At 33.5% G+C, this 21,387-nt stretch overlaps 3 protein-coding genes across 3 annotated transcripts; 2 read left to right on the top strand and 1 right to left on the bottom strand.

The window, feature by feature from the left end:
- Nucleotides 1-51: 51 nt before the first annotated feature.
- On the bottom strand, nt 52-6,269 carry LOC21405100. The gene is made up of 7 exons (XM_024175004.1): nt 6,124-6,269; nt 5,465-5,678; nt 4,289-4,412; nt 3,834-4,174; nt 1,803-2,892; nt 510-703; nt 52-184 (listed from the first exon to the last, which is right to left on the bottom strand). Exons 1-7 carry the CDS (start codon nt 6,207-6,209, stop codon nt 86-88), a joined length of 2,148 nt encoding a protein of 715 aa, XP_024030772.1. The 5' UTR covers nt 6,210-6,269; the 3' UTR covers nt 52-85.
- Nucleotides 6,270-15,640: 9,371 nt separating this feature from the next.
- On the top strand, nt 15,641-17,654 carry LOC112094361 (piriformospora indica-insensitive protein 2-like). Its single transcript, XM_024175009.1, has 2 exons — nt 15,641-15,835; nt 16,434-17,654. The coding sequence occupies exons 1-2, from the start codon at nt 15,656-15,658 to the stop codon at nt 17,652-17,654; spliced, it is 1,401 nt and encodes a 466-aa protein (XP_024030777.1). The 5' UTR covers nt 15,641-15,655.
- A 1,707-nt stretch (nt 17,655-19,361) lies between these two features.
- On the top strand, nt 19,362-20,382 carry LOC21405099 (mavicyanin). The gene is made up of 2 exons (XM_024175008.1): nt 19,362-19,554; nt 20,045-20,382. The coding sequence occupies exons 1-2, from the start codon at nt 19,362-19,364 to the stop codon at nt 20,380-20,382; spliced, it is 531 nt and encodes a 176-aa protein (XP_024030776.1).
- The last annotated feature ends 1,005 nt before the right edge of the window (nt 20,383-21,387 follow it).

Raw genomic sequence — 21,387 nt, 5'->3', positions numbered from 1 at the left:
ATGAATAGCACAAATCGACATTTCCTGCAGTATTAACTTCTTAAAGCTGCAAGCACTCTACCAAAAATGAGATCTCCAAGCCTTGCTAGTTCTGAGTATTTCGAGTTGATACAAGATCGCGCTTCATTCGCTTAAGAGATGGAGACATAAAAAGCTTCCTTACTGAAGTGATGGGATCATCCACCTGAAAAAGATTATAAAATGCAAAAACAATCAATCACTTTAGACAAGTTTTAAGGTAATCTATTGAAATATACATGCACAGGCAAGCACATAACACGGCAACATGCATCTTCACATATGTCCTCTCTGTGCGTGTGCGTGCATCCATCTGTATATACCAAACAAACCTGAACTTGGGAAAGGTTACAACCGCATGTTTTGAAGAGGTCTGGGACGTGGCATATATTGAGGCATTGCCCATCTCCAATAAATGTGAAAGCATAGTGTCTTTGTGTGCAACAAACTAGCATTTCACAAGTACAATGGAAAGAGAAGTCCAGAAATACCTCAATTATGGAAGCAGATGGAGAAACCTTGGATGACGATGGTGAGGACCCTTGATGACGTAGTAAAGCAGACTGTGTTTGTTGCCATCCAGGCGCCGCTTTGCCCATTGGTGCAATCCAGGGGCAAAAGTGCTTGTGCTGCCTGATGGGGTCAAACTCCATTGCTTTTTCTGATGACACTTGTTGATCCTTCCCTAATAAGAAGGATATAGAAGAGGTTGTAAAAATTTGCTTAGGTTTCAATTAAAACATAACAGGACACTAATTTTGGATTTCCAAAATAAAGCAGTTGTTTTACAATTCACCAGGCACCAAGTTTCCAAAAGATGAACAAAATGGATTTCTATTGCTCCCAGTGCAGTCATCATTCATAAATAATAAGAGCCACTTCATCTACGCATCCAAGAAAAAGATTTGAGGGATAAAAGCAACCTCAGAAAAGAATTATAGAGTTCTGCATATTTGCCACCTAGGATTCTAGGGTTATACAATTTGATATTAGCGAAATAATAGCAATAGAAAATAGTATAAAACTAAGGAGTGAGTTTAATTGCAAATGAACATCATTTAACCAAAATATGCATATGATATGAACCTAGCTAATGCAAACACTCTGATGAACCAGATAATGAATTCTCATTGAATTAACAGATAAAAATGTACAAGAAAAAACCAGAAACAGTGGTATTCGAGAGACCACCACTCTCCCTAGGCTTGGTTTCCCAAGCCCCAAATGAATCCAAAATCATTTCCAAAATCAGACATAAGCCTCCCCATCCTTGCCCTTCTAACCCAATGCTAACAAATGACCCTGTAGTCAATTATACTCCTTAAGTAACTACTAATTACTAACTCTAATGCTTAGTACCTAACAGCATATTCCCTGTTATCAGAGTAATGACATAAAACAACCAATTTCTCGAGTTGGCTGAACGGTTGAGACTAAAGACTTGCCTCCTTATTTACCAATACTTTATAAGTTTCTAAGCGTTCCCTACCATCCTTATTCTCAATCAACAATCTCAGTCAAACAGTTACCTAAATTGAGAGTTAACATGACACCTGTTCTTTATAGAAACACATGGGCAGAAAATATGAAATAACTAAAATAATAACAAAAATATGAATAATAATGTCTGAATTTAGAGAGAAACAAGCACAAGCAATATGATTATATACAGATATAATAATCAATACGTGAAGCTAGGCTCTAACGATACTGTAATACTTGTCATTCATATTCAGGTCGACATTCATGGTCAAAAAGCAAAAGGCAAATGTGATATTGCTTACCAGTACCACCCGAGACAAGTTCATCGTTTACAGGAATCTGCCTGTTGCCTACGCCATTCTCCTGACTGTTAAATCTTTCAAACAATGTGGTTTGATCATCATTTCTGGTTTTCTCCATGTCTACATTGGTTTCCGAACAAGACGGAACAGATGAAGGCTCATCATAGCCAGCTACAGAAGTATCTTCACCATGTACTATATCTGTATGGGAAATATGTAGCAAATCACCATTGTGAGGTGAGACCATCAAAGACACGTCATCTTTTCCGTTTTCACCAATTCTATTTGTGCCCTCATCAGGGGTTACAGTAGAAGGGTTCAAGTCATCATTCCCTACATTTTCAACCAACATGTTATCCTGGAAATTACTTTGCGGTTCCATTTCATGGCTGTGTATCCTAGATTCAGAAAGAGTTCCTGGTTCAGTGAACTCTATTCCTTCCAATGATGTACGGCTGTCATTCTCCTTGCCAGAAGCATCCCCTCTTCCGCCCGTGTGACCCTTTTCTTGGTTAAAACCTAAGTGATCACAAAATGCAGCATCATTACAAAATCGAGCCCTTAGAGCACGACCAATAACAGGCAAAGAAATAATTGCTTTAAAATTTTGTTTCGTTGGTGGCGGACCCCCGGCAATGGTCAAATTTAAACACCTCTCTTTGGCGAGTGTGGCACTATTGGAACCAGTACTTATGATCTCTCTCCTATTTTCAGGATTATTTTCAGTGACCAAATCATGGTTTCCAGAATGATCTTCACTATTTATTTCTGCATATCCAACTAATCGGAACAGTTCCATAGGTCGTGGTACCATAGAGAAAGTCCATAATCCTACACTAGCTCCACAAAGCCTGCAATCTAGGACAACAGAATTGGGATCATAACTATTGTAATTCTCATTCGCCTCTGGCACTTCATCAACTCTTGTAGACTGCACATCAATGCCAATATTCTTCTGTCCATTAGCAACCACGTTAAGCAAACTTGAAACATTTGCCTTCACAAGCGACTGAGTTGATGCATGCCCAGTGTCAACCACATATGGCATTAAGCGAGGTTCCCAGCCACACAAACTTATAAGCTTCTGTGCCTGAAATCATCATCACTCATATCAAGAATGCAACATCAAAATTCATAATTACATCTTATTTTTGAGAATGCCAACCAGTGATTCAGATTATCATTAACATCACTAGCAGCCACATTTATGGCATAAGAGCAACTCCAACCATGCTAGCCATTTCATGTTTTTAGCTAAAATGGCTAATGATTTAGCTTTTTCATTTAGCTTTTCTCCACTCCAACCATTAGCTAAATGGTTAGCTATTTTAGAGAATGCCTTCCACACTAGCTAAATATAGGTAGCATAGAGAGGCTAGCCATTTCATTTTTTTTTTGGGTATTATTTTTTTCTTTCAATTGTAATAAATGCAAAGGTTCTTTTGTAAATTTAATAAAATTATTTATATTTTAAATTCAATAAATATTAAAATAATCTATACTTAGCCAAAATAGGGAGTATGGTTGGAGTGACTAACCAAAAAGTTGCTAGCTAAAATAGCTTTCTAGCCATTTTAACTAGAATTTACCTAAAATTTAAAGAGTTCCTTTGGAGATGCTCTAAGTTTATATCATAAGATGTTGTGAACACAAGAATAAAGAAGGCATAAATTATTATGCAATCAAAACGAGAACCAACTATAATAGAAGAAAACTGTAACATCAAGGGGACACAAATGATGATACCTTAAATTTAAGGTATGAAATATTTATTAGATAGCAAATTACCAATTGATGAAGAGCGTTATGGGTTTTTAAACCATAAAATTAACTAATCAAGCAGTAGTAAAGTTCAACCACTTCCATGATAAGTCAGTAAGATGCTAACAACCAAGAAGAGGACAATATAAATACAGTAAAAAGTTCATATGGTCCCCAATGATGAAGATTCAAGATCGTATGCATAGGGTGACTTCACCCCGCAATATAGAATTTATTAGATCACAAGAAACAATGTGTCAAAACTCAAACCTGATAATACTTCTTCTCTAAATCCTCATCACGTTCATGACCAAGATATTCTGTTCTTGAAATCTCTGCAGATCCATTCTCATTATGCAGCACTAAAGACTGTTCAAGAATTTTCTCAAGCTCAGGAGTTCTCATGTGCTCGGTTGCTGAAGATGAAATCACAGGAAGAAATGAAAGTTGTAATAGGGCAGAGCAGCGCTCTTTGAATTTATCAACTAAAACTGGAGCTGGGGTCGGTGGGAACTGGGCCAGTATTTCATCACAAACATTATCAATCCATGGACAATGTAATTTGTGCCCCCTGTCCAGTTTTAAGCTAAACACTGCAGCCAGCTTCTCAACTGACAGAAAATAAAAATTAATTCCATTTCAGTTTCAAACGAACAAACCCTTGAGGAAGATTTAAAGCATGGGTTGGATAGAGCCAAACTTCGTAGAAGAGAACAGCATCGTACCTTGCTGCTGATTCCAAGCTGAAGGAGTAGAAAAGAGTAGGCGTGCCTGACACGCTTCACAGGTTATGGTATCGATATCTACATTGATCCAACCTCTTCTAGCACAATTTAAAGCACTCATTACCTGATAAGAATTAGAAAATTTAAATTTTAAAAGGTTCAAGAAAAGAAATTTATCTGGAAGGGTTAATGGGAAAACACCAGAAAGGGAATTTTGCAAATAGATCAAATGAAACCAACAAAAATATTGCCTCCCTTCACGACACCAAAAAAGGCTTTAAACCATTCAGAGAACCACATAAATTTTAAATGAATTTCTCTGGACAAGCACACAATAATGCTATGAGACTATCCAAGATTGCAAGTATTCGTAGCATTCTTTCATGGTTACCAAATTTTGAGTACACAAAAGAAGTAAATGTGTTATTCACCGCTCTGTTTCAAATGTCGTATTCCACTTTTGAATAGCAGCCAAATGATCAGAGGGAACATCTAATATGTATTTGAATAACTCTCCTCTCTTAATGTGTTTCGTTTACCCTGCTCAAGTGCTGATCCCTTATAAAATAGCACAAGAATCACTTACAGAGGTGTATTCTAATTCAGGTATATAAGTCTAGCCTTCTTAAGAATAGGAGAGAGTCTGTGGAAGATTCACTGATTAGCAAAGAATCAGCTGAGAGACAAGGCTAAATTGTTTTAATCTCTACTTCTTTTTTACTTTCCGAGAGATAAAAAAAGAAAAAAGAAAAACAAAACAAATAAGCATAAGATCTTATACTGTTTGTACTTTTTTGTACTTTTTACTTCTTTGTACTTTTTTTAGATAAGAAAAAACCTGTTTTAGATAAGATCTTACACTTCGTACTAAAACTTAGACTCATGTTGCAAAATCCTCATATCAAAGTAGTTCAATTTAGCAAGTTAAAAACATGAGCAAAGTGTTGTAGAGAACTCAAGGATAATGCTATATTATGCATCCAAGAACAATATTTTCTCAATGAAAGGTTATTGAAAAACTTTCTGATATATTCGCAACCGATTCCAACATATGTCAGTTGCACCATCAGCATCCTAAAATGAGAAACTTAAACGTCTGTCTCAAGAACTTATTAATCTCCACAATCTCCCCTAACTAAGAAAAGAGAAATACAAAAACAAAAAGTAGAAGTATACCTTGGGCTTAGCAAACCAAGTCATGGACTTGAATGTGGCTAACCTCCTCATAAGATCTCCGCGGTCCCATGGCCTACACATTGGAGCCTGATACGACGTTGACGGAGCCAACGACGCCACCACTACATTACTACTCGATTTCGGTTCTACTAGCGCCAATGCCGACGACGGGTTTGCCCGCTTTTTGCCCCGCGATGTTTGTGTATTCGAAGAACTAGCAATCGAAAATAATATCCCAGTAAATAAAACAAAAATGACAGATGCCGTGATTTTTCAATAATGTATCAAATAAATTTTGCAAATAGTTTCAAGTAACAACCTGCATAAACACCAAACAATCATTAAAACGATACATTGGCATACCGTGTACAGTTTATATATCTAAATTTCTGAACGAATACACAAATTTCAACAAGAAAAATCTGCTTTATATGCTTAGTTTACTTAGAACTACAATTACACGAAAAACATAAAAACGAAAAAATAAAAAGTTTCGAAGCTAAATTTCTTGAAATGAATCTAAGAGCATCCTCTGACAGCTTTTACCTAAACGGTAACTCAATATTCTCCTATAAACAAAATCTCATTTTCGGTCAAGTTTTGTCCTTTTTTTCTCGGGAACCAAACAAGAGAAAGAAAAAATGGAAAGAGAATAAAACCTGGAGGAGGAGTTGGGAGCGGATTTGGGAGAATGAAAGAGCTTGTCCATGATCGAATGGAATCTCTTCTCAGAGTCATCCGTCATCGTTGTCCAGTAATTTTTTTTTTTTGTGTGTGTTTTTTTTTTGGGTTCAGAGACGAAATATTGTAGGAAAATAATAATAATAATAATAATAACTTGTTAGGTTTGAAGTTTGTGTTGTTCGAAGCGAAAGACCCTTGATAACTCACAGAAATAGAGTTATTTAGCATACTTTTAGGCTTAATATTTGTTTATATTCTCCGGGTAAAATGTCTTTGTGTTAGTATTTTGAATAGCATTTATTAATCTTTTTCCGTGTGGCAGAAAGTCGTTATTTATGGGAAATCTTGCTATATTTTGAAGTTATTCCTAAATTCAACTCATTGCATTGACCCTGGGAACTTAGTGCATGATGTCCACAGGAAGTGTTGACGTAGGCTTTTGGTGAGAAAAGCGCGGTGGAAAACACAAATGTTGAAATGCCCCCAATGCCATAGCATTGCTGCAGCAAAGTCGCAGCAAAAGCAGGAGCAGCCAAAAATTAGCAAGCTGGCGCAGTTTGTCTTTTAGCGCTGGTAGTGGTTCAAGCACTGACGGGACAGCTGTAAGAGCACCAGGAGGGGGGACCATCAATCATGACTCTCATGCATACACTTGTCACTAGGGCACCTCAACATGCCCTAGTATATAAAGGAAAAGGAGAGTATAGTACGAGGGGGGTAGAGAAGAGGAGCACGGATACACAGGGGTTTTTGACCTCAGATTTTAGCTTAGCTGTTTTCTCCTTCTCTCTGTATTTACTTTCCGAGACCTTATGGATCTGTTATTTGTTATTAATTCTGATTTTGTTGAACTAAACATGAGCTAAATTCCTTAGCTAGGATTATTGATGGAACCAAAGTTGCAATGAAGATCTATTTGCTATTTTGATTGATAATGTAATTTTCATATGGTTTATTCAAGCATATTTATTGTTTACTTTCTATTAAGTGACAGGCCATCATTTAGTAAGAAAACACAAACTTAAGCTAATTCTGGAAAGGTTGGTTAAGTTAGATCTAGCTTGGATAATGTAAGAGATAGTATAGGAATATACTATTATCTTGCACAACCCATTAAAATTGATGTTAACGTCAGGTCTGTAAACTAAAATACATAGGAATATGTTGGTTTGGTTTAAGGAATTACAAGCATAATTCTGTCGGAAGATGATTATGTAGAATTTTAGGTTGACTAGATGAACTTTGCTGCAGCAATCGTATAGCAATTCGTGGTCAGAGTTGCAACCGAGGGGAAATCAGTAATCCTAGCCTTCATCCATCATTAAATCACAGCTCTAAGCTCAGATCTTGTTGACTTTTACCTCTTGTCTGCATTTAAATTACAGTCTTTGGTCTTATACATTCTTTTCACTTAATTAATATCAATTTGGCATTCAACCTACTCTCAATCATATTGATAAAACTGGTTTTTGTAATAGAATTCCTCATCAACTCAGTCCCTGTGGAGACGATACTTTACTCATTACTATATTACTTGTTCGATTGCGTGCGCTTGCGTGGAGTCATTTTATGCATAGAGTTTTTGGCGAACAACCCTACACTCTATTAGGGCCGATAATATAGATCACGACACGACGATATAATTTGAAAATAATATAAATTTTGTGGGTTAGGGTTGAGAAAAAAGAGGTTCAGGTTAGAATTGAGTCAACCTGAAATTGATATGAAAAACACATGTCAATTTCGGGCTGGACCCGCCTAACCCGAACTATTTTAAATTTTATTATGAACTTGTGATATCATGATAATTATACTCAAAATCTTATACTACTATTTGCTTAATTTCAATGGATGTTATTGTAATTTAGTGTATTATGAATTTTAAGTTATTTTTAATATGTAAAAAACTAAATAAAAGTATACAATTTTCGTGTCAATTTCGGGTTCACGGGTCGTATCGTGTCAACTCGTAAAGTGGTCGTGTCGTGTTCATGTTGCGGTTTTTAAAAAATTTCGTGTCACGGGTCGTGTTCGGGTTGACTGTAAATTTAGAAAGAAACGATCAAAACAATGCTCAACAAGCCTGTACTTGCAAAGCTCCTCAGCCTTACTTCCCAATTCCCATAGGGTTGTTCATGGATTGAGTTAGTGTGTAATAAAATTTTTTTTCTGTCTTAAAAAGTGCGGGTTTCACGTATTTAACCTCAACAATATTAGAAAATTTTCACAATCTAATAATGTTTAAATTGAGTTAGACCGGTGTGGGGTGAGTTAGTTAGTCAGTTTCAATATTAAAAAAATCAAAGACTTAACGTTCAATTCAACATTCTAAGTTCATAATCAAATAGAAATAATAACTCCAATATTCAAACAGATAAAATTTCAAAGTTTAATCCAACATCAAACATGAAGTAAAGTAGTCCATCTAACATCAAAGATAACGAACATTAATTAGTCTACACTCATAAATTAGTCTTAACATAAAACAAACATTGAGGCTTAATTCAAACATGAAGAAACTAGAGCGTAAAAATGAGTTGTGTGCTTAAGATTAGATATTAGAGGAGATAAATTAGAGCGCGAATTGAGTTAGAATGTGTGAGCCATTATAGGCCCAACTCACATCCCACTTCAAAACTTGAGATTAAATGGGCCCAAACAAAGAATTAATACTAAAAATTATATTTTTCAAATTGAATTAGAATGGAGTAGGTTGGGCCTGGATTTTACGGGTTTATGAACAGCCATAATTCCGGCAATTCTCTCCCCCTCTCTACATTCTGAGTTCCGTCTCTTCCTTCTAGTTCCATATGCAGAGCTGGGCCACGCCTGTTAGACGTTGCAGCCCATTTCAATAATACAAACAATTTTTATTTGGGCCTACAAGGCCTTAAAGTAGGAAACAATATTTTTGACGGTAAACTGTAGATTTTAAAACTATTTAATAGTTTATTAATTATTTACTACGTAAATGATTCATTTACAATTAGTAAATTTTTTTTTTCATTTAAATTTTCTTTTTATAATTGGCAAAATAATTTTTTACGTAGATAAAGATTTTTTACTATGTAAGTTATTTTTTATCGGTTGTAAATAATTTGACAATTGTTTACTTTTTACCTCAAATAGTTTTAAAATCTGCTATTTATTTAATCTAGTTTTAAAAATATGTTATTTTAAACTTCATTGTATTTCTCTCTATTATTTGACAATTATTTATTTTTGAGCAGAGTGGATATGTTTATTTTGCAATTTAAGTTAAGAACTTGAGTTGTGTATGTGAGAAAAAAACACTATAGCAAAAAAGTGAAATTTAAATTTTTGTGAAAGAAAATATTATAGCAATAAAACTTGAATTGTAATTTAAGTTGTGAAAAAAAATCATGCCAATATATGATGTCATCTTTGAGTATTATTTATGATATTTTCCAACAATAAATTGAGCTTGGACTGCTCTCAAAGTCCACCCTCATTAGCTCCTATAGTAGTACCATTTATGAAGGGAGAAATACATAAAGGAGGAGGAGGAAAATAAGCTTAAGTCAAAAGAGGAATAAGAATTAATAAGCCAACATTTAGAAATAGTTTATATATAAATAGGCCATTTAAGTGTAAATTCTTATTTGCAACTATTTAAAATTTTAAAAGTATCTCCACTTAAATTTTAAACTTCCCCCAAAAAAAACCCTAGTTGATTCTCTCTCGCATTGTTCTCTCTCGCCATAGATGACATCCACAACATCAACACCATCTTGAGGAGATGGCCGTTGAAGGTCGCGCCGTCGCAAGACTATATTGGCAAGGTCATCACGCAAGGTCCGTGAAGGAGACGATCTTCAGGGTGCAACTTGAAATCTGTCTCAACTTTCTCTAATTGTTGATTTTCTCTCCGATTGAGCGGTGGTATCATCTGCAACGTGAAGCATGTCTAGGGCTTTAATTTGGGACCAACTCTTAAATAGGGGGCCATTTGTAATTTCACTTTTTTGAGGGTGGAAAATATTAAAACTAATAAACAAATTATTTAATTGAGTGAAATCAAATTAGTAAAAAACTAGTGATGAAAAAAAGCACTCTTAAAATTGAGAATAGCCTATTTATTTCTATACATTAATAAATCGATTATTTACATCTAATCGTTTTTAAAGTTGGCTTATTTACTATAATTTCTCAATACATAAATGCCACTCAAAATAATGCCATCTTTTTATTTATGTTATCCAGTGGCATAAAATCTATGAGATTATTCACTAAAAAAATCCAATCTATTAGCATAAATAAGCTCTTAAATTTCGGTGGCATGCCATGTAATTTTCTCAAATAATATTAGTATATAAACTCTAGTTAATTCGTGTAAACTAGACTCATCAGCAATGCAATACTAAATTTACGTGCCGTCAAATTATAACATTTAAGTGGAAAAATTATCTCCAATACAGTTGTGATTTTTATACAAACTTTGGCATATACTAATATTTTATGTCAAATTTGCATCTATTAAAATTTTATATTTGATTGCTTTTAGTTGATATATTGTCCCTTTTTTTTTAATCACTAGTCGAGTCACGTGCTATACACGTAAAAAATAATTTTATAAGTTTAATACCCTGTCAAAATATGTGGTCTCCTTAGAAGTTAAGTCAATTAATTAGAGCAATAAAAAAAATATTTTAAAATAAAAAATAAAAGAATAAAACATTTAAAAAATAATAATAATAGAAAAAGAAAAAAAGAAAAAAAATGAGGGGGAAGGGGGTAGGAAGGGCTATCACATGGGAGCCTAAAAAGTACTTTGTGGGAGGTACTGTAAGAAAAAAAAAATATGTAAAGATAACTTTTAATATAACAAAAATTATACTTAAAACAATTAAGTAGGGACATATTTAAAAAAAATTATTTTAACTATTAATAAAAGTAAAATTAAATAGAAACATATGTAAAAAAAATTACTTTTAAAAAATTAACGTAAAAAAATTGAACTATAAAAAAATTCACAAAATAAAAAAATAGAAATGCAAAACATTTGAAAGATGAAAGGAATAAAGATAAAAAAAAGTAAAGTGGAAAAAAAATGAAAGGAGGAGAGGCGGCCACATCATGCTCTAAGATAAAAATACTATTATTAGAATTTTTGGATTTTTTATGTATTGTTATATTACGATTTTGTATGTACAATTTATTTTAAAGGCAATTTTTATAGTAGGGAAGGGTTTTTATCATTATCAATAGCGAAGGCCTTTTAGTCGCTGAAATAATTGTTCAACAACCTGAACACTTTTGTGTAAGCTCGGCTCAAACCTTTCCACGAAATGATATGTAATTTGAATTCGAACACTCTAAAATGGTGTTCATTTATTTCATTCGAGTTATTCACCCATGCCATTAGACTATTAGTAATTCGGTACTAGTTAGAAATTTAACTAGTGCCTCATAAATACAATGTGTATCATATATAAAATTTTACAATCCTTGTGATGTGAATGATAGTGTTTGTTGGCGGGAGTCCACACTCCTCCATTAGTACAACGGTAGACATGTTTTTCAATATCTATCTAGATGACCAGTATCCCCACATTTTTTATTAGAAAAGTATTTTTTAAGATACTTGCATACCGCATGAATTTCTATTTTACCTGTTTTTAGATTTGGTTTGGGCTCCTCTGTGAAATGCTGTCATGCAAAAAAAGTTCGCGGTATTTTTTCCCTGCTGCGTTCTCCAACTTCCTCATTGTGTACTGAAGCATTATCAACCGGAGCATTTTTCGGTTCAGTGGGGGTGGGGTTGGGAGGCATCATTTCATCCTCGAAAAATAGCTCATCACTAAGCTTAGGGAGAGCAGTGAAATCAGGGAAGTTTGATCGGCCATTTTTTAAAAATTGATTGAACTTAAACTTTGTAAATGAAAGAGCAAGAAAATGAGTGATCGCGAGAGAAAATCTTAGAATCAAAATCAAAGAGACAAGATGAGAGATAGAATGAAAGTGAGATGAGAAGTTGAGAGTGAATTGTTGTGTGAGATTTAAGGTTTAAGGGATATTCATAGGGGATTTTAGGGGCTATTTTCGGATTGTGACCATTGGGCCTGTGAAGGGCCTAACGGTCACAATCCTTACGGGCTAGAGGGCTTTTTGGCGGGTCGTTTTGCGGGCCTGGGCCAGGCTGAATGAGGGCCGAATCCGAGCTTGGGTTGAACTGGGTTAGGCCGGGCTGCAGACCTTCACGGGCTTGGCCCGCAAGCTGAGAAGTTACGGCCTAAACCCATCAAACATGCCGGTCCGGCATGGCCCATAACAGTATTGTTCCGGGCTGTGTTGAATCCGGCACTGTTACGGGCTAGGCCGGACCGTCCATGAACGGCCCGACCTATTTGACAACTCTACCATTAGTATGTGGGTGGTTTGAAAAACATCATTTTATGGTGAAAAGAGATAATTTTTCTTGATTTGATTTTCACTATACAATTAGAAGGGAATTAAAAAGGTTTTTTTTTTTTGTTTTTCTTATTTTCTTAAATTGATGTTTTCCAAAGAATGCCACAAGAAATAGTATATTGAAAGGAAAAAAAAATTATGGTTGTAATTAGAAACTCTATTCGTGGAGCGAGTATATTTAGAAATTGTTTGTGATAGCTTCTGCTTTTATCAGCAGCACTAGAATCTAAAAATAACAGATTCTAGCTCTCAAAATAACTTAAAAAGTATATTAATCTTTGTGTAAAGTGTTTTTATAAATTTTATCAAATATTAAAGTTGCATCGTTTATTTGTGTACAATATTAATTTTAGGAGTTTTGAAAATAATTCCAAACTCACATTTAATAATCATATTAAATTTTTAACAATCAAATTTATATAGGTGTTCAAATGAAAATAGCGCATCATACAACACAAAAGTGTCACACTTATAGATCTAACCATTAAATTTAATTAAATGTTAAAAAAGACTTGCTTTTACTAATAGGGCAAATGTAGCAATAGTCTAAAAATGAGTTCCTCTAACTCACCCCTTTACTGGAGAGAGAGAGAGAGAGAGAGAGGAGAGAGAGAATCGAGGCAAAGAATCAAGAAAGAAAACGACATGCCAAGTGAATAGGTCTGCAATGCCGTGTACTCTATTTTTGTGTAGCCTCTTAAGTTAAGAGATAGGATGGTCCATACTATGGACTCTCTCTCTCTACACACATATAATAAGCTGGCTACAACATAAATGAGGCTTGGAAAGTCAAAACATTTAGGATATTACCCGTAGTGGAATTCCTTTTACGTAAGAGCTTTGTAAGCTCAATGTTCACTTTCAACTATATAAAAGGACTAGCAAGCAACTTGTATCATGAAACTAAAGTGAGCCCATTTTTGCTTTTTATAGTACCAAAAGGACTAGCAAGCAACTTGTATCATGAAACTAAAGTGAGCCCATTTTTGCTTTTTATAGTACCGTCTGTGCAAATAGCACGCATTAGGGGTCATATTTTATTCTATTATTTTGGTTTTTGGTTGAAGGAATAAATATACGTTGATTCCAAATTCCAAAATATATGAGAAACTTTTTTTTTTTTTCCTTTGCTGAAGCCAAATCTATGAGAAAGAAAAGAAACTGGATTAGCCATCATTTTCTTTCATTTGCTTGCTTTTTATAGAATGAGGAAAAAAAATTAGAAATTTTTTCATAGTGCATCATAAGAACACCACTTTTGGAATGGTGTGATCTATACAAATTTTACTTTGTCCGTACGGAATATACTGTATTCTACCTAAATAAAAAGTATACTAGTCCAAAAACTAAAAATTTTTCTTGCTTTTTCCAATCTTTTCCCAAAATCTATTTTGGATCACAATCACACCCCATTTTTTGCCATGTTTAATTAAACACAGAATCTTACTTAAACTATACACACACATTACAAAACCTTGGCAATGAGAAGAGGAAAGACAAAAGATTGTTAAGAGCAACAGAAATAATGTCCAAACATCCAGTTACTTTTCTGCTTGAAAATGAACGTCCTAACCTATCTAGGTCTCTTTGAAATCCAAAAACCCAACAAAAAAAAACAAAAAAAACTCATAAATGCCACTTATTATAAGTTTCAACTGCAGGCAGTTGTGGTGGTGAATTATTGACATGCCCTCGACGCATTTGTGAAAAAATTAGGACGCAGTCATAAGCTGTCAATAATGGTACTATTGCACTCACCAAAAAAATTATGGTACTATTGCACTCACCAAAAAAATTATGGTACTATTGCAATAAAAGAAAAAGTTGTCATTGGCAGTTGAATGTGGGGTTTTCCCTCTGCAAACACTGCATTACAATATATACATACACACACACATATATATATATATATATATATATTGTATGTGTGTATATTGCATTGCATGCATATGCATGCGTGCCACTTATGAGGAAAATTAGAAAAAAAAAATGAAAAATAAAAAAATTGTCCCCTACAAACCCTAAACTCTGCCACCGTATTCTGCTTCTTTTTTGTTTGTTGTTTTTTGGGGTGGCTGCAGATCAGTCTCTTTATACAGTGCTAATTAAAAATAAAATAAAAAAATAATTTTAATTTTCACCATGATTATTAGCAGACCCTAATCTTCGTTTTCTTTTGTCCTATTGACCCTAATCTATTATGCATATGCTACCAATTTTTGTGTTTGGCACCGTTGGGATGGTCGAGATATATATACATATGGGCAATGTACTTCGAGAATGATGTGCATATATATATATCATTAGACTTCTTATGATGTTAGACTTCCATTTTAAAAGATCAAGTGAGGATTTTTTATGATGTTAGACTTCCCTTTTAAAAGATTAATGTGGTGAGTGAGGATGTATTTAGGTCTCGTTTATTTTACTAATTTAAATTTAAAATTTAAATTTTATTATAATAAAAAATTTTTAAAAACAGTTACATTTAATATTTTTACTGTAATAAAAAATTCTCACATAAAATTATATTTTAACTCAAATTAAAATTTTAAATCAACGAACTAAATTAATATTTTTTATTGTTATATATAATATATATATATATATATGCGCTCCTTTTACCTCTTTTTTACTAGATTCGCTGTTATTGCTATAACTATTAATGCCTACTTTTTTTGCCTCGAGAAGTGTTTTCATCAGTACTTGGCTGCAAATTAGCCTTCCTTAGATCTTCTTCTGTCTTCTTCCCTCCCTAGCCTCGGCTTTGCTTTTTGTAGAATAATTAAAAAGCACAAGGGAACTTGGAACAATTTCCAACTTACCCCTTTTTTCTTTGCATCTCCTCTGAGCACTACTCTCTTTGGTTTCCTCTATACATAGTTCTTTATATACATATACATATATACATATATATTATATTCCTAGACTCATCACTAGTATTTTTCTTGAGGAAAGTTGTTGTTTTGAGCATAATCTTCTTGCTGTATTGCATTTGCACACATGAAGGGTGGTTTCATAATAAGAGTTCAAAGTTTTGTTCTTGTTTATGTTTTTTGTGTTAGCCTGTTTGTGATGTGTAGTGATAGTAGTAGTAGTAGTAGTAGAGATGATCAAGAAGTAGAGCTTTCTTCAATAGCACCAATGGAGAGAAAAGAGCAAGAAGCTCTATACTATTCTATTCAAGGCTTTGTGGGAAAGTGGTGGAACGGTTCAGATCTCTACCCAGACCCTTGTGGATGGACCCCAATACAGGTATATATGTGTGTGTATAAATATATAATGTGTCGAAAGTTTTTTTTTTTCTTTTTCTTTTTTTCGATCTTTTTTTTTTCCCCTTTTTTTTTTTTTTTTTTTGCTAATTTGAGTTTAATCATCTAAATACAATGTTTGTGTATTTGAATTTTTTTAGTGTTAAGAACGTTGTTAACTTGCACTTTTTCTTTCTAGTCCTGAATATTTTATTTTTCCAATTTATCACCGTACTTTGAGTGAGTTTATTGATACATTTTTGTAGATAATATAAGCTATAATGTTCTTGCTCAACATATCATCATATTTTGAGTGACTCGTCAATTCATTTTGTAAATAAATTGGTCTACTCTGATGATCAAGACAAAATATAGAAAGTTAACAAACATCTACCAACATTTGAAACGATATGTTGAACTTCTTATTGTTATTACTAGTGTTCTAAACAAACGTCTACTTATTTTTTAGTGTTAACAAGTTTTTAATTCTTTTACTCCCTGACTTTTTTTCCCCCAATTTGTTATCAGACTTTCATTGATTATTTTTTGTAGACTAAATTTTTTTTTTTGTTCTATACCAACTTTTGTATATGATCATGCAGGGCGTTTACTGTGATCTCTATGATGGGTTGTGGTATGTTTCTGCTATAAACATTGGGCCAGTTTATGAGAACTCTCTCAGATGCTCACCAAAGCCAGAATTCTCACACCACTTATTCAAGCTCAAGCACCTAAAATCCCTCTCATTCTTCAGTTGCTTCATGATCTCACCACTCAGAATCTCCAGTTTAAGATGGGAAAAATTCAGCAACAGCTTAGAGTCTCTAGAGTTCAGATCAAACCCGAGTCTTGTCGGAACGATGCCAACCGCCATAGGATATCTCAGGAAACTCAACTCTTTGGTGCTTCTTGAAAATGGGTTATCAGGGAAATTGCCAATGGAGATGGGAAACTTGGTTAAATTGAGGAAACTTGTTCTCCAAGCAAACCATTTTGCTGGTCAAATTCCTACAAGTTTTGGGCAATTGGGTCAACTCTTAATACTTGATTTAAGCAGGAACAACTTGTCAGGTTCAATGCCGTTGTCTTTTGGATCTTTGAGTTCACTTCTGAAGCTTGATTTGAGCAACAATGTTTTACAAGGTAAATTGCCAATGGAGCTTGGAAATCTCAAGAATCTCACTTTGTTAGACCTCGGAAAAAACAACTTTTCGGGCGGGTTGGTTGAGTCACTAGAAGAAATGGGTTCTTTGAAAGAAATGGTGATATCAAACAACCCAAAACTCGGGGGTGATTTGAGGAACATTCAATGGAAGTACCTTAGAAAGTTGGAGATTTTGGATCTTTCTAACACAGGTTTGGCAGGTGAAATTCCAGGGGCAATGGCTGAAATGGGAAAGCTTAGGTTTCTGGGGCTTAAAAGTAACAATCTTTCTGGAAATGTCCCAATAAGTTTGTCATTTCTGCCTTGTATTAGTACACTTTACCTTAATGGGAACAATTTGGCTGGAGAAGTTGGGTTTTCAGGAGGGTTTTATAGGAAAATGGGATGGCGTTTTGGAGCTTGGGACAACCAAAATCTTTGTTACAATGGTGATTTGATTTCTGAAAGTTATGCTCCATTTGGGGTAAAACCATGCGGTGAGAGAGAATCTAGTAATCATAAGGGAGTTAAAAATGAAAAGATAAGTACTACTGAAGTGAGTGATAATTCCTATTTTGTGGAATCTTTGGGATGCTCAAGTTGTTGTCGTGGTGGGTTTTGGGGGATATTTTTGGTACAACAAATTACTGTTATTTTTCTTTGGGATGTATTATTGTAGGCAAACTTCATATGTAATATAAGCCAGTTGTTAGCCCCTTAGAGAAAGCTATAGTTATATTTGTCACATTTGTAATACATTTTCCTTTTGTTCCTCTACTTCTCCATACAGTTGAATTGTCTTTTTTTTTTTATTTTTTTTGTGTGGTATATTACACATTTGCTCTTAAACTTTATGGTTTTAGCAATTGACCCCCTAAACTTTTAATTTTGACAAATAACCCTCTCAAATTATAAGATTGTTGCAATATGCTCCATTTTGATAATGATTATGTTAAAATTAGTGTCCAAAAAGCACAATCAACGAAAAATTTCAACATCTTAATTCAAATGTAGCACAAATCTTTCAATTTCTTAACTTTTAAATTCTTAAATCTAATAAAAAAAGACACATTGTAATAATTTTACAAGTTTAGGGGTTAATTATCAGAATTAAAATTTTAGGGAGAATTTTGTTAAACCACGATAAATTTGAAGGGCAATTGTGTTAAAAACATTTTTTTTTTTTCATTTTCAAATTAATCCTCCCTTGGTCCAATGTATAACAACAAAAGAGTGAGAGAGAAAAAAAAGAATATCTATACCCTTCTGCTCAACCAACTTGTTTTTTATGATTTGATTTTTTGGGCATTATGAGATATAACACACAAAAAAAGGAGACAAATATTCCTTAAAAATACATGGGTCAAGATTTCTATCACTTTCTCTTGATTAATAACATTTTTAATCAAGTAACTATACTCGTAAAAAGGTATTAATCAAGAATTATGGGTAAAAATTCAAACTCATGCACTCTTAAGGATAAATTCTGTAATTTTCTCATAAGACATTCGGTTAGCTCTCAGAGTGAAAAATTAGAGAAATTTTTTTGGAAGAAAAACTAAAAATACACTCAATGTGATAACAAAAAATTATTTATATCATTCCACTAAAAAATAAACAATTTCTATTCAATTTCATAAAGAGAAAATAAAAGATTATAATGATATCCAATTAATTTAGAATGATATAAGTAATAGGCATATACAAACCATGACAAACTACCTATTTTTCTCAAACCGCCGTTTTTTTCTTTTTTTTTAAAAAACCGTCGCTTTTCTCACCTGCTTGATAACCATTTTTAAAAGTGATACATCTTCTCTTTTTTCTCTTATATATTTCGTTTATTTGATTTATCTGTTATTTTTTCCCCCCAAAATTGTCCGTAAATAAAAGAAAAGACGATATTTTTTGAATGGTTAACAAAAAAAAAGGTTCTCGCTTTGTCACAAAACACTCACACATTCAATATTAGGTATCGTATGGCAAGCGATCATGTTTCTTTACCAACAAGTTTCATTCACGTAACAAGTCATAAAAAAAAAAAAAAAAAAAATCAAAAAAAAAAAAAAATCAAAAAAAAAAAAAAAAAAAAGATATGCAAATAAATTTCATTCAACAAGAGTCATTTTGAAAACATTTTCTACCGAGTCAAAGATTACCTCTTTAACGGTTACCTCCAACAAAGCCCCACTATCTCCAAATTTCACTCCTAAGAATCCTCTCCCTCATTTTTTGTAACAAACTTTTTAACGTGCCAAAAAAATCCTTCTTTTAAGTCCAAACCCCAACTCCCAAATTTCCTCAAACGTCTACTTCCTACCTACTTCTATAGATCATCCAATTTCGGGAGCTCCCTAAAACAAAGTCCAAAACCAGCTTTCACAAAATGGCATCATTTTCATCCTCCAAGCTACTCTTCTCCGTCCTCTTCCTCTCCGCCTTCATGTTCCTCTCCATAAGTTGCACTCAATTCGAAGTCGGCGGCGAAAACGGATGGAAGAGTCCCAAGTCCAAAAGTGACCAAGATGAGTTCAATCAATGGGCATCAAAGAATAGGTTCATCGTTGGTGATTCTCTCCGTGAGTAGGAAAAACTCATCAACTCTTCACTAATATTAATGTCACCTATAACATATCATTAGTTGTAATTCCATAAATTTGTTTAGCCCTAGTGCTTTTCAAACTTTAAATAGTTTTTATCTAATGAAAATGGCATTTGGGTTTGTATGACACAATTCGTATATGATTAAGTAAACGATTTTGCGTTGGTTGGTTTATATATATATATATATATTTTTTTTTTTAATGTTATAATCAAGTGAATTTAATTAGCTAGCTTATTAGTGTTACATTTTTTTTTTAATCTTTTTGTTCCATTCATCATGTCAACTTCATTACGAATTTCAATTTGTTCAGTTATGGACAACTAATAAATTCAATATTTATTCTAATAAATCACGCCATTCAAGTCACATTTATTTTAATTAATGAAAGTGTTCGAGTCCTTGGACACAAATATTTGTTACCCTAAAATTGTAGCACTTAACTTTCATTTTGATTAATATGCTAGATTTCAAGTATGCAAAGGACTCAGTCTTGGAGGTGACTGAAGAGGAGTATGGGAAATGCCATTCCTCGCATCCCGATTTCTTCTCCAACAACGGCAACACCGTCTTCAATCTCAACCGATCGGGCTTGTTCTACTTCGTTAGCGGCATCTCGGGGCACTGCGAGAGAGGGCAGAAGTTGGTCGTAAAAGTTTTGGAGCCTGCAAACCCACCTGAGCAGCCCCCAAGCCAGAATTCAACAACAGAGAAATCTCAAGCCATTGCTATTGGGACCTTTGCCATTTCTTCACCAACTATTGTGTTCTTTTTGTTGTCTTTCATTGGAGTCCTTTTTGCTTAATTAGATTCAAATAACAGTGGCTAGCTAGCATGTTTTTGGTTAGGTTTTGTTTATTCTAGTAGATTAAATCTGTCGGGTCAGGTTGACATTGGAGAGTATTAGACCGAAAGTTATTATATTAATGGAATAATAAATTTGATATTGTGAATTTTGGTACGTTACATATGAATGTGCCTCATACGGTATTACATTATTCTAGCCATTTTCGTTTTCCTTCTTCAGTTGATTTCTGTTGTGTTATTCAATTCCGAAGTCTATTGCTAACCATGTAATTTATGATTTTTGTTTCATGATTTAATTGTTGAGTGAAAGTTCAGTTTTCAATAAAAAAATTAATATAAGTGTAACAGTGAAGAAACTAACATGTGAAACTAAGATAAGGTATGTCTAAATTATAGTAAATAGTATATGTATCAATACAACTTCATTTGATTACAAACAAATATAATTAGTAATAATAGAACAGTTTCTATGATTAGAACACTGCATTAGTATTTCCATTATGTCGCTAACACTATTGGCTAGGACATTTACGATACAATATAGTCTTTTAATGCTAAGGCTTCGTTTGGTAAGAAAAAAAGAGAGTAGAAAGTACGGAGAGAAATAGAGGGATGAGAAATATGAATGATGAAGGATAGAGAGTCGTTTGGTAAAAGGCAAGAAGAATAAGAATGATGGAGAGAGTAGCAGGGATGAAGAATATGAATGATAGAGATAATTATAGTAATTCTTTACATTGTTTAGTAATGATAGATAATATTTATTTGACTAATTGACGTTATATTATCCATTTTACTTACTACTTGTTAATAATATATTTTGAAGGATAAAAAAGTCTTCTTAAATCTTAATTTAAATTTTAGTAAATTAGTTAGTGAAAGGATTCAAATAGTTAGGCCAGTAAAGTCTCTTTCCTTCCTACTCTTCCATCCAAACAATGGTTGCGTTTGAGACTCGTTTTAAAATGATTTTATTTTTTGTATGAAAATGAAAATGAAAACG

Source organism: Morus notabilis, unplaced genomic scaffold, assembly GCF_000414095.1.
Source record: "Morus notabilis unplaced genomic scaffold, ASM41409v2 Scaffold16, whole genome shotgun sequence".
Taxonomy (NCBI): Eukaryota; Viridiplantae; Streptophyta; class Magnoliopsida; order Rosales; family Moraceae; genus Morus; species Morus notabilis.
This window is presented reverse-complemented; position numbering and strand designations above follow the sequence as displayed.

Bases quoted from the DNA above. Each gene is read 5' to 3' on its own strand.
- LOC112094361 (XM_024175009.1), top strand. From the start codon at position 15,656: ATGTGTAGTGATAGTAGTAGTAGTAGTAGTAGAGATGATCAAGAAGTA. The intron at 15,836-16,433 runs GTATATATGTGT...ATGATCATGCAG, and splicing joins GTGGATGGACCCCAATACAG to GGCGTTTACTGTGATCTCTA.
- LOC21405099 (XM_024175008.1), top strand. From the start codon at position 19,362: ATGGCATCATTTTCATCCTCCAAGCTACTCTTCTCCGTCCTCTTCCTC. The intron at 19,555-20,044 runs GTGAGTAGGAAA...TTAATATGCTAG, and splicing joins CATCGTTGGTGATTCTCTCC to ATTTCAAGTATGCAAAGGAC.
- LOC21405100 (XM_024175004.1), bottom strand. From the start codon at position 6,209: ATGACGGATGACTCTGAGAAGAGATTCCATTCGATCATGGACAAGCTC. The intron at 5,679-6,123 runs GTTTTATTCTCT...TTCGATTGCTAG, and splicing joins GCTCCCAACTCCTCCTCCAG to TTCTTCGAATACACAAACAT. The intron at 704-1,802 runs GTAAGCAATATC...CCTTCTTATTAG, and splicing joins ACTTGTCTCGGGTGGTACTG to GGAAGGATCAACAAGTGTCA.